We start from the raw sequence: 13,338 nt of genomic DNA, 5'->3' as shown, positions 1-13,338 counted from the left end.
CTAGGTTGAGTTTACATGAAATAAACTGGTCAAATAACATTTTTAAGTGTCTTATTCTATCTATATAAACGAATTTAATTGATCGAAATCAAGTTAATCTGACTATTATAAATTAAGTTATGGGTGATATTTTTATCACGTTAAAAATAAATTAGGCTTAGATTAAAGAGTTTATGATCCTTAATATCTTTAGTTACGTCAATTTCAAATATACTTATATTTTAGCCGGCTAATGCATACGATTAGCTATTTCTCTGATCAACTCTTTTACTAAACTTCTCCAATTGTATGATTTTATTTTGGATAATTTCATGTACAACTCTAATTAAGGTATACTCATCTTATCGCGTTTCTCTTCAAGGGTTTAACAGAAAAAGTTGGACCGTCAAACTTCCGAAGGTCCTGTGATCGCACTCGCTATTCAGGATGAAGATGAATACAGGAGCCTTCAATGGCAACATGAAGGTTTTCTCCTTTTCATTCTTATTTCTTTTACTTGTCTGTTGCTTCAATCAGTACTTTTCACTTCTTAATCTTAGGTTTATTAGGGTTCTTTTGTATGATTTTCGGTGATATCTCAGTTTGTGTTACTTGAAACTAAACACTAAAGGAATGCATGCTATATGTTTGTCAAAATGCCCAAAAGGTTTTACATCTGATTACCTACATCGTTTAGTCAATATAATGATTTATATTTTACTAAAATATTTGTTGAACAATTGGGCATTGGGTAAATATTTTAATTTGGTATACTATGATTACTATGGTGGGATTTTGTGTTAATTTTGGAATGAATTCTTGAATTATAAAATTGGTAAAACTAATGGTTGAGAAACCATAATGTTATCTTCACCTTGCTATATTTGTGTAGATTCAAAGTCTTCTTTTCTATTTAGCTGCTTTTCCCGTTTCATTCGTACATTGTAGGAGAATTCTGAGTTTATAGTTGATAAGCATAGCTCTTATTGTAATTTGTTTGGTAATGCATGTCTGGTTTTGTCTTCTGTTCGATAATACCTTAGAAATCATGCTAGTTCAGTGTTGTTTTGGTATTTTTGTCTGACTCCTGGTAGCTTACCTTGCCCCCTTGCTCCCATGCCAGAGCCAATTTATTAGCATTGGGGCGATGTGATGTTGCGTTTTTCTTTTGTTTGGTAAGTTGTTTAGTTGATTCTTATTTCTGAGTCTATAGTTGATAAGTTAACTCTTATTGTACTTTGTTTGGTAATGCATGTTTGGTTATGTCTCCTGTTCGATCATATCTTAGAAATCATGCTACTTCAGTGTTGTTTTTGTATCTTTGTCTGACTTCTGGTAGCTTACTTTGCCCGCTTGCTCCCATGCCCGAGCCAATTTATTGGAGTTCGAGCGATGTTATGTTGTGCTGTTCTTTTGGTTTAGTGAAGTTGTTTAGTTGATTCTGGTTTCTGAGGATATAAGTTTTTTACTTCACGCAGAAAGCACTTGCCGGTTTGAAGCGCATTAATTTGGATGGTTTGCGTTGGAGGGTTTTTGATGCCAAAGGCCAGGTGAACTTCTTTCAGTATCTTTTTGTTATTCACTCCTTCGCACTGGCTTCTTTACAAATCAACAGCAATTATCTGCATTTTCTTTAAGCTGCTGTGTATATTCTTTCTCTATTGCTGTTAAAATTTGTTTATCTTTCCTTCCCATATAAAGTGATTATTCCATGGGTATTGTTTGTTAAGACGATGTTGAATTATATGGATGTTGAGCATCTAACCCTTTGTAGGTTTTACTAGTTAGTGCTTAGTGCCATAGGAAAAAATCGCGAATATCATTGCAATTGTGTTAACGGTCATGATGTCATGGGCGCGGCTTCTCGCGATACTACCACTCGTTTTGCGTGCATTGCAATGTGAATTTTAAATTGAAAAGAATCCATTATATTATACTAATTTAAGTTTGTTAGAACATATATATTTAAACTAAAGCTTAATTGGCCTTTTAGAAGCTAATACACACAAAAAAAACATAATGACTAATATGTTAGACAGTTAGAAATACAGAATATAATGGCTGATACCTAACGCTCACACAAATACATTTTTTTTTGCCCGCAACAATAATAGGATGCACTAGAATCCTATGTCCATGCAAGATCTACACACTATATACTTCTACTTACTATAAATATCAGGCAATATTACTCCTGGTATGACTATCCAAATCTCACTACAATTGGAATCAAACAAGGACTCTCATTTGGATGTGATGCTACTCTTTATTCCATGTAGATACCACTCTCATAAGGACGCATAAAGAAACCATGAAATTGACTTAACATAAATATAAATAATACTCATTATACTCCCTCCTATTCACCTTAGGAGTCCCGTTTGACTTTTCACGGATTTTAAGGAGAGTCAAAAGTGGGATCCTAAAGGTAGGAAAGAGAGTGGTATTATGGGTTTTTAATGTAAGGGAGGAAAATTAGTATGGGTAATGGAGGGTATAATTGAAAATAGGATAAAGCTACTAAGGGCATAAAAGTCAAAAACCCATACCAAAAATAAAAATGGGACAATTAAGGTGACTTGACTATAAAAGGAAATGGGACACATAAGCTGAATAGGAGGGAGTATTAAATTAACTAAAATGTACAACTTTAACCAATTCTGTCCCTATTAGCTCATTGAATTTAACAAATTGAGTGCTTCTTATCATTTTTACGAGTTTAGTAGTAGTCCCTTCAGTGGAGAAAGAATTACGTGTTGCAACTTTGCTAGTGTGTGCTCTTCATTAATCAGACATTCTGTGTCAAAACTCAATAATAGGAGCTGAAAACAATTATGCTTAGTTATTTCTCATTAGTGTTTGTATCGAACAGAAAAATTTTTGCATTTTTGGCGAATGTTAAAGAATCTAAAGAATGAAAGGAATGGATTACTCAAAAAAAAATTTCAAAGATCCGTACCTACTCTGTGCACAATGTGCTAGAATAAGTGTTCTCTATCTTACTTGAGCCAGTCTTATAATAATCACTTATTATTTGAAATCCAAAGTTCAAACTCAACATATATGTTTTTTGCTTATCCAAAATGCAATACTGCATTAGATCAAAAACAGAAATAATCTATACAAATTGATATAGCATATATACCATAGTGATTGTTTTCCAAGTGTTACCAGGATCGATGAACAATCCACTGCGTGTGGGTTTGAGAATGCAATTCACCTCAACATTAGAATGTAGTATAGAGAGTTGTCATCAATGTGAAGTTCGACTTATTGGTAGCAAGGAGTGACGAAGTTGAGGGAAAATAAAATAGTATCCATTATCTACTATTGGAGGTGAAAGAGTAGTGCATATGCTATTCATAGAAGTTAGTGGATAAGTGGATATGCTATCCATAGAAGGAGATATGAGGCATGTCTGGACTACACAAGAGAGAGTAGCTGTGTGATGCCAGTAATAAGTAGAGGAGGAGTCAAGAAAATAATTGGTAGTTCCGATGATGAGTTACACAGTAGTATAGGTGCACGAGCAGAAGCACAAGCTCCTAGAATAGTGAGACTGGTCCGCTGAGATGTTGAGTTGGATGGTGAATCATGGAGGAGTTGAGATTTGTCAACCATCTCTAACAACTCAGTGCAAGATAATATCACACCACTCACACTTATGTGCTAATGATGATTTCATTTCACTCAACAAATAACAAATGCTGCCAAATGGAAAAACCCTTATGTGAGATTTGTCAATTGAGGTTGCTGGTGATAGGGAAATTAGGGAATAATTTGGGAGGGAAAAACTTTCATTTCTTTTTGTCCCTGTTGTGCACCTTGTTGTGATCACTGTGCCAGTAGATTGTTTCTATGGAACCATTGTAATTTGACTCTTAGTTTCAATAAAACTTGAAATTTTGTTGGTAATTCTGGGAGAAGGATCTGATATTGCAGAAGTTGCTGAACTTCAAACATATATGAGAATTTGTTATGTCGCAGAGTCTGGTCCTTCAAATATCAGTATATCAGTTGATGTTACCAGATTTCAACTTCTGTTTTTTCAGTTTCACCAAACTATTGCATGCTCCTTCCTCCCGATTTAGCGGAAAGCTCTTACCATAGTGTCTTCTGGTACTTGACTGGTGGGAATATCTTTTTATTTTTGTTAGTGGGTAACTGACATAATTTTCTCTCAAAAAATGCCAAAGGTTCTTGGGAGATTAGCATCTCAAATTTCTACTGTTCTCCAAGGGAAGGATAAACCAACATATGCTCCTAATTGTGATGATGGAGATATGTGCATTGTTCTAAATGCAAAGGACATCTGCGTTACAGGGAGGAAACTTACAGATAAATGTTATCGGTGGCACACTGGGTAAGCTCTTAATACAACTTGGACTTTCATACGATGGATATTGTAATTTGAATGCATAAGGATTATCTTTTGAAGTGTGTCATTCACTCATAGATAATGTTATTGGTTTTTGCGTAACATGGAACTATTGTAAATGGCAATATGCTTCTAGCATCATCGACTGCTTGCTTGCCCTAGAATTTCAGTAGCTGGAGAAGTACTTTTTTCAAAGTTGCATGTTAGGATAATTTGTTGAATATGAAAAAGCAGAAAGGATAATGAAGATAGGCCTTAGATGTTGGTTGAACTGGTTTGTGAATTGGGGTCATGAATGTGTTCATCATTTTCATACATTTTTTTTCTCCTTCTTTTTCTCATCTGTCTTTATTCTTTTATAGGTTTGTGGGTCACCTTAAGGAAAGAACATTGAAGGATCAAATGTTGAAGGATCCTACGGAAGTTATTCGTAAAGCTGTCCTCCGCATGCTTCCCAGAAATAAATTACGTGACGTAAGTGTTATTGAGCTTTAAAACTTAATTTTTTGTTTCCCCAGTAGGATTTGTTATTGAAAATTGTCTATCAACTCATCCTTTCAATGCTTTTTCTTTTGGTTATTGCGTTTTCTTTTGTATTTCTTATTATAATACATCCTCTTAATATATGTTCTTATTAATATTTAGTTTTTCATGTAATCTAGTGTTTTTTCTATGAACTGATATCTTCTTTAGACTTGTATTCAAGTATACGAGTTTATGGAAAGCTTATGCATTTAAACTTGCTGTACACCTCATGAGAATGTATAATTTTCCTCAATTTTTTTTTATTGAGAGGTAAAGTATTAATTTCTTTAGATATGAAGTTTTGGATCGGAATAGTAATCAAACCGTTGAACGCCGATTATTAAAGGATCAATAGAAAGAATCGCACTAGCTACAGCTGCAGTCATAGCTCGACCGCTTTCCATTTTGCTGTTCTATTTCAATTAGAAAAACCTCACTCTTGACTCGTCTAATTGATGCAGGATAGAGATCGGAAACTTAGGATATTTACCGGTGATGAACATCCTTTCGCTGATAGAGCCCTTGAGCCATACATGGTAGCTCCTAGACAAGTGCGAGAAATGCGGCCCCGAACCAGAAGAGCCTTGGTTCGTGCACAAAAGAAGGCAGAGCAACAATGTGTTACAGCTACTTCCAAAAATGTGTAGACGGCAGAAGAAAAAGCTGAAGTTAATGCATGAAGTACTCCAAGATGATTTGATGTGTAAAAATATTTGAATGTCACAATATCAGGAGTCTCAGTCATGTAGAGGGATAATCACTGCTACTGTGGCTTGTATGGCTGCCATTGGAAAATTTTGACTTGGTTTATGTTAAAATATCTGTATTAGTCTTTATTACTATCTACTAGGAGTAGTTCCATAAATATTGACTAAATGGTCCCTTCAATAAGTTCATTTCTGTGCACAAGTTTTAATTTCTACCAAAAGTTAAGTCTTGCAGAGTACAGAAGTTCCAGAAACAGCTTGCGGTTCTGGACTGTAATTGTATAATATGCTCAAAACAATGTTCAAATGAACCAATTTTCCATTAAAGTCATTTCCTTTATTAATCCGTCCTCTGATTTAATAGGATCAAAGATTTAAAGTTCTTTGTTTTGATTTATGATAGACAATAAAGTGACTTATTAAATTATTTGCATTTATTTATATAAAGCTACACACGACATTTGCTACTTGGAACCTACCTTAGGTGGGAGCCACTTAATGGTTATCATAAACTCGTAATGGAACTAATGAAAAAAATAAATCAGAACTAATGATAAAAATGAATCAGCTAAGTTTCCACAAGGGTACAACTTGTGCACAATATGTAACTAATGAAAAAACTATTTACACCGAAAATTTTCATTTATATTACATTTCTTTTGTTTGATTACAGGGGACCGAGGAAGAAGAGGGTTCGGTGAGAATCGAACCCAGGACTTTGCTGGAGAGAGCGATACTTGCTCCAACTAAGACAAGATCCAAATCTCTATTTACATTACGTCTTAATGCTTGTATTACGATGGTAATTTATATGCATCTGAATACAAGTTACTGATCATCAAAAGATTCCAACAAGAAATCAATTCTCATCTTGGGAAAGCTCAGCATCTAAGTAGGCACCATTTTCATCTCCACTAACATATGTTTGCAAATAAGCCTCTTCATCTTCATCCTAATTGACATACAAGTGGAGCAACATACACTAATCATTAAGTAAGAAAAAAACAACAAAAGATAAAAGAATCCCTCTTGCACTCATATCCAAACTAAAATCTATTTCTCATCCCAAATTGTGCTCTCATCTCCTTCCTCATATTTCTAACATTGCTAAAATTAACTTTATCAAAGGGGAAGGAAAAGGGGGGAGAATGAAGGAAGGAAAGGGGTCGAGGAAGACGAGAGGTTCGGGGTTCCCTCCAAATCATTCCAACTAGGGAGGGATTTCATTTATGAAGGTATTGAATTCTTTATTCCTTGTTTGTTCTCTTCACTTGCTCCAATCTATTTCCAAAAGATGGAATATGGTTATATCATTTCATTAGCCTTCGTCACTTTCTTCTCTTGTGGATTCCTACAATCTATGTTACTCGGACTTTTCATTTTGCTTTACGTACCTGGTGTTTGATCCTTGATGCTTGGACATTGGTATGACACTTACACACTTCAATTTAGGCGTAAAATTGAATATTTAGACGCATACGACACTTAGACACGTACTAGTATCCGACATCAGTACCCCAGTTCAAGTAATATAGCCTACATGAAAGTCCAAAGAATACAAAAACTCTCTTACCTCTTCCATTTCATCATCGGAAGGAATAAAAGAATTGTCCAATTTCTCATAAAACGTTTTATCATCAATTTCTTTTTCATCTTTCATCTCCTCCTATGGAAGCATTATAAAAGAAAAGATCGGTCAAAAAGTCAACTTAACTTTGTAAACGCAAAAGCATATATATAAATGTCGATTCATACTAGTTCAGACATCAGCAACTCCATTTGTTCTTGTAAATTTGAGATATGATGCTTCAGGCCCTGTGTGAGTCACAACATAAATTAAGTGTAAAATGATTTGAACAATTCAAATAATCAAAAGGCATACTCATCCACCAAGCTTACCTCACGTCTTTGCAGCTCGATTGACCGAGCTAAAGCCTGTCTTCTTGTAAGCAGGTTTCTAGGCCGCAATTTGATAGGTTGCCGATAGTTCTTTCCTCGATAAATAATGATTGAATATCCTTTGGTAGTTTTATCTATAGAGACAAGCACACCAGAACTCTCTGCCTCCAAGGAAATCGCTAAATGTTTTACTTGTGCAAAAGTTTTCCCCTTCACAATTACCTTCACCAACTCCCTGAATTTCCAGTGTAAATGTATGTTTTCTATTGTACCATCAAACACTTCTCTTCTTCCTATAATAGAGGCAACTCATGTAAATAATTCTTCGGATGAAGATAAAATCCAAAGGGCGAAGTCGCAACACTTACCCACAAGCAAGTATGGCTTCATGCTTAGGCCCATTTTACGAAATACTAATCTCTCCTCGTCAGTTATTGTTTCCAAATCCGTAGGGAGATCTTCCGGCTCAAGATATCCCTGCACTTTTTCTAAAGCCTTCTCAGCCTTCTTTAGCTTTGCATTTGCCTACAGGAAATGGAGTCAAACTGTGAGACAAAATATAGTTTTGAGGGTAGTCATTATCGCTTCGAAAGTGGGACTTGATTTCCATATTTGTATAAGTTACGTTAAACTTACGATCGCTAATTTATTATTAAGATAAGTGACCAGTGAAGCACGTCTAGCCAGAGCGGAATCTTTCAACATTTTCTCCACATCTTCATTACTTGGTTGCTTTCCCCAACGGGAGGTCGCAGCAACAGTTTCTGCAAGAGTGCCAGCAACCATGGGAACCTTACAGTTTTTTGAATTTGATTTAACCAAAGTTAATGCACTCCGTCGCTCTTCTTCTTCCTCGTACTGAAGCACTGTCAGCCTTTCCCTTTCCTTCAGCGATACTGTCACATTTGGAGGCAAGAAGTCATTTCCTCGATATAGGACTATGTACTCTTTATTTCTTGAAAGTAATGTCCCTCCTGTCAGTCTCTGTAAATGCAAGTTGAAAGTGCTTGTTAGAAGAGATGGCATATTGATCAAAATTCTTTTCCTCTAAAGATTGGTGTATTATCATTGTCGAGATCGTAAGCGCGTAAGTGGGGTTTGGGGGACTGGATGTACGCAACCATACCCTTGTAAGTGATAAAGAGGTTGCTTTCAATTGATCCTTGTTAGCAAAATCATTTGCAACTTCACGTAAATAAGAAGTGCACATGATTCAATACGACAGTTAATATATAATAACTATTGGCTACCAAAAATAAATCCTACTAAATTTCATGATTTGAACTTGACTGTTCTTCGGATTTATAGAAGGTGTTGAGATTAACCGGGATATAAAAAAACTCATACCATTCCTGGTTCATCAAGCGTACTAAAATTTCACTTAACAAAAATACTTTGTTGCTTTCCCAAGACATAATATTATCAGGTTTAGATCTCACCTTCAGCTCCTCAGCCATCCTTTCGTTACACGTATTTAATACACCGCGCTTTATGGCAATCTTAGCAATAGCACTTTTCGCCCATAATTTTACAATAGCTGCAGCAAGACCTTGGAGTTCTCTGCTCCTCCCTACGATAATCAATTCAGGAATATCCTATGAATCAAAACATGACTATGAATCTAAATTGATAACACTCAAATAATTCTGACATACCCAAAGCAAAATGCGGATGGGTAATCCTCGCAGTCCTACGCAATCCTGTTGTTTCCTCGTCTCTTAATCCACGCCGCACACCATAAGGAAGAAGTCTAAATGGAGTTTTATATCCAGGAACCATTGCGGGAAGTAAGTCCGCATCGACAGGCAATGGAGGAGGGCCAGACCAGTCTACATATCGTGGACCCAACGTATCCAACATGCGGTTCAGCACACGAATTTCTTCTGACTCTTCTTCAGACCATTTCTTTTGAAGTCTCATGGAATCAGGCATATGTTTTTGTGGATAGGTTGAAGCATTTAAATTTTCTGTCTTCTCCTTCATATATGTTTTTACACAATCTAGTTTGTAGTTCAATCCTCTGAATAGCACCACTGAACTACCAGATCTCCATATCACCAACCCTCCTGTTTTATTCTGTCAAATGAATCAACATACATTACTATTTTCATATATCTATATCTATATATATATATATATATATATATATATATATATAGGGTCAAGTACTAGTGAGAATCAAGTTTATATGAGAATCGTGAGAACCAATCTGTCTGATAAAAAAGTGTCACTTTTTATTAAAAGGTATTACTTTTGGGCAAAAAAACGTTACTGTTTTTAAAAATAAAAATTGGTACTTTTAGCAAAAAAGTGTTATTTTCAGAAAAAAAAATTATTTTTCAAAAAAATATAATAGGAAGTAACACGTTTTTTCCAAAAAGAAACACCTTTTATGCAAAAAGTAACACCTTATTGTGAGTTTCGTTCAGAATTTTTTTCTGAAAATAGAACTTTTTGCCTAAAAGTATCATTTTAAAAAAAATGTAACACTTTTTTTAGGTAAAAGTAACAACTTTTAAGTAAAAAAGTAACACTTTTTTGTAAGACAGATTGGTTCTCACGGTTCTCGTATAAAGATGGATATCAAATGAACATTTTCATATATATATATATATATACATATATATATATATACATATATATATATATATATATATATATATATATATATATATATATATATATATTCATTTAAAACAACACTCAAAGCAATAACAGTTCATACATTCAACAATGAAGCAGAAAAACGCTCTCCCTCCGACAATCTCAATTTCTTTACAAAATTCATTCCATTGCTATGTATTAGGTGGTTATGGAAAATGATATTAGTAAATCATAAGCCAACAAACATGAATCAGAATACATAAGGAAGAAAAATGATTCAAAAAAGCAATCTAACCTCAAGAACATCATGAATCCTTTTCATATTAAACCCAGATTGGCTTTCAAATTTCAGCTTCACCACTTCATCAATCTTCCATTTCTCATGAATTGCAACAACCAAGGCTTGTGTAACACCAGCTGCCCCAACTTTTAGCCTCTCTTTCATCCTCAATGCTAAATTCCTTAATCTCTTCAATTCATGTTCTGGGATTATTTTCTCTGCTAAGACAGTCTTGCTCCTCTCTTCTGATTTCTCCGATTCGGCTTCTGGAATCCATGGCAACCTATCTCTACTCTTTCCTTGAATAAAGTTCTCACTACTAGACTTAACTTTCCAGGAATTGTTACTGCCATTATCATAATTAGTGCTAGATAATGTTACTTTACTATCTTCTTTTTCCTTAACATCAACTTTACATTGAACTAATTTTTCAGAAGCTAAAATTTCAACTGAATTCCCACAAAATTCTTCAACATTATACTGCTTTCTATTGCCATTATGATAAGTATTAATTAAATTGGTATTATCTAAAGCAGAATTGAGAGGTTCACTTACAGTGTTACTCAAACTTTGATTCAAATTTCTATCGAAAACAATTCTGGGTTCTTCAATTTTGCTACTCGATATAGAGGAAATTTCGGGATTTTTCATCTGATGGGTCAATTCTTTCTTTTGGGTTTCCTCTATTTGTAATGGAACTTCTGAAAAAGAAGATGATGGTTCATCTTCATCTTCTTCTTGCTGAACTTGCCATGGGAATTTCTTAGTTTGAGAAATGGGTTTAACTGACCATTTTTCACGGATTTGATCGCTAAAACTTGGTTTTGGTTTTCGTTTCTTCTTCTTAAACTCATAATCAATGTTGAGATGTTGGGATTTTTGGGTTTCTGTTAGGATTGTGTTTTGAGAACAGAAAACGCTGAATTTGATAGGTCTGATAAGGGAAAGAAAATGGGTATTATGAGGTTTTAAAGACAAAGAGAAGGAAGATGAACAAGGGTCTGAGAGAGGGGGAAGACATTGATGAGACCTTGAAATTGCCATAACTGATTATCTCCGGACATGGTCACGACCTACAAGGGCAAATACTATACCCGGATGATGGGTTTGGGAAGCCCCGTTGGCCCCATTCGTTGTTTAGATTTGCTGTTTCACAAATTCTCAAAAATTGCGAGACGATCTTTATTCAATTAGCTTAATGTACAATTATCTTAAAGTGATTATTTATCGTTTTAAAATAATTACTTTTTAATAGTTACAGCGAGTTAGAGTGATCACTTAAAACCTTAAAGAGGTCACTTACAATCTTAAAATGTTTATTTAGAGAAATTGACTCATTATATAAATCCATCTCATTGTAAGACGGTCTCATACAAAATTTGTTGCCGCGGTTTAGATTTTTTTTTATCGAGTAAGATTAAAGTACACAATTACGAGAATTAATCATTTTTATAGGTTGTGACTTGTGAGTCGATTCTAGTCATAGAAAACTAAAGCTTTATTAAATCAACGTATGATTCTCATTTGGAGCTTAGATTTAGCTAAAATGTAAATCCACTTATTAGATGTAGTTTAATTTAATGAAGCTTAATATTAGTGAAATATTGGTGTTTAAGTTGGAATTGGCTCAACTTGAAAGTGGTTATGATTATGACTTATGATTACTCAACATCAGTTACAAATCAGATTAAACTACAATAGAGTTGATAATATTCAATTAAATGTTCATAAATGCTCAAATAACAAGTACCCAACCTCGAAGTGAATCATAATAGAATTAGAAACATTAGATGAAAACTCATGCCCACAACACAAGAAGCGTACGAGTCATACAACTGTCAAATCGTACTGAAATTAAACATATCCCTTCTGACACGTTGATAGAAAATACTTTGTCTGGTCTAAACATTGCACCATGAAGTGGTGGACAATCAAAGTAGCGTGTTCCTTTGACCCTGAAACGTGAAAAGCTTTAATAAACAACCAATATGTGAAAAAAACTTCAAATTTCAGCTGGATGCAGTCCTAAAAATCTAAAACCAGTAAAATGTTTAACGGTTTTTCAACTTCATTAACAATGTTCAACTAAGCAACGACAAAGAAATATTTACCAAATTTAACAAAAGAAACATAGGGCAATTATTGATGTTGCAAATCCAGGTCTAATTATTTTTCAACATGGGGAGGAGTTTTTATGCTTGACGTGTCATATCCATATACATCAACAACATTACACAAAGGCAATGTTTATATGGATTTGTGAAAACTAGCTACAAGTTAAACATTCATCATTTACTTTTAATGCTTTAGTTTTATTTTCAAAGACCTTTTAGTTATTATATTTTAATTGGGTTGTGATAATTTAATTTAAGAACTCTTGGTTAATTTGAATGTTTATTGTGTTATTTTGAGTTGTAATAGTTAAGTAGTAGAATTTTTAGGCCAAAAAGTATATATTATCTTGCATGAGAAATAGCTTTCAATAGCTATAAGTTGCATAAGTACGCATGGCATCAAGCAGCAACAGATCGTAAATAGTTATAAAATTACTGGAAAGTTATAACGATGGCATCAAGCAACAACAGTACACACAACATGGAAGCTATAACGATTGTGAATAGCTATAAGTTATAAAACTACTGGGAAGTTATAACAATCATATATAGTTATAAAACTACTGGAAAGTTATATCGATCGTAAATAGCTATAAGTTGCATTAGTATGCATGGCATCAAGCAACAACAGTACGCATTGCATGGAAGTTGCTAATCAAAAAGATCCAAGTCTCACGGATATCAAGTTACGCAAGTTAAACACTGGTGGGAAGTTATGCAAAGCTATGGAGGAAGGAAGTTATATTGGCTAGTATCGGGAAGTTATATTAACTTCCTTTCAGACGCATGATCAAGAGCTTTCAAATTAAGACTGTAAATTCAGTAACTCGATCGAGTTTTTGGTAGGGTTTT

The 13,338-nt window shown here is 34.3% G+C and overlaps 2 protein-coding genes across 2 annotated transcripts; one reads left to right on the top strand and one right to left on the bottom strand.

Annotated features, from left to right (window-relative positions):
* Positions 1 to 252: 252 nt before the first annotated feature.
* Positions 253 to 5,933, top strand: LOC130814778 (uncharacterized). Its single transcript, XM_057680968.1, has 5 exons — positions 253 to 465; positions 1,458 to 1,529; positions 4,176 to 4,342; positions 4,720 to 4,831; positions 5,344 to 5,933. The coding sequence occupies exons 1-5, from the start codon at positions 427 to 429 to the stop codon at positions 5,527 to 5,529; spliced, it is 576 nt and encodes a 191-aa protein (XP_057536951.1). The 5' UTR covers positions 253 to 426; the 3' UTR covers positions 5,530 to 5,933.
* A 184-nt stretch (positions 5,934 to 6,117) lies between these two features.
* Positions 6,118 to 11,763, bottom strand: LOC130814777 (CRM-domain containing factor CFM3, chloroplastic/mitochondrial). Its single transcript, XM_057680967.1, has 9 exons — positions 10,388 to 11,763; positions 9,144 to 9,564; positions 8,928 to 9,058; positions 8,125 to 8,472; positions 7,857 to 8,013; positions 7,489 to 7,781; positions 7,345 to 7,404; positions 7,163 to 7,255; positions 6,118 to 6,541 (listed from the first exon to the last, which is right to left on the bottom strand). The coding sequence occupies exons 1-9, from the start codon at positions 11,414 to 11,416 to the stop codon at positions 6,449 to 6,451; spliced, it is 2,625 nt and encodes an 874-aa protein (XP_057536950.1). The 5' UTR covers positions 11,417 to 11,763; the 3' UTR covers positions 6,118 to 6,448.
* Between the last annotated feature and the right edge of the window lie 1,575 nt (positions 11,764 to 13,338).

The sequence above is a fragment of the Amaranthus tricolor genome, chromosome 6, assembly GCF_026212465.1.
Source record: "Amaranthus tricolor cultivar Red isolate AtriRed21 chromosome 6, ASM2621246v1, whole genome shotgun sequence".
Taxonomy (NCBI): Eukaryota; Viridiplantae; Streptophyta; class Magnoliopsida; order Caryophyllales; family Amaranthaceae; genus Amaranthus; species Amaranthus tricolor.
The sequence above is the reverse complement of the archived record's forward strand: the minus strand, read 5'-3'. Positions and strand labels throughout refer to the sequence as shown.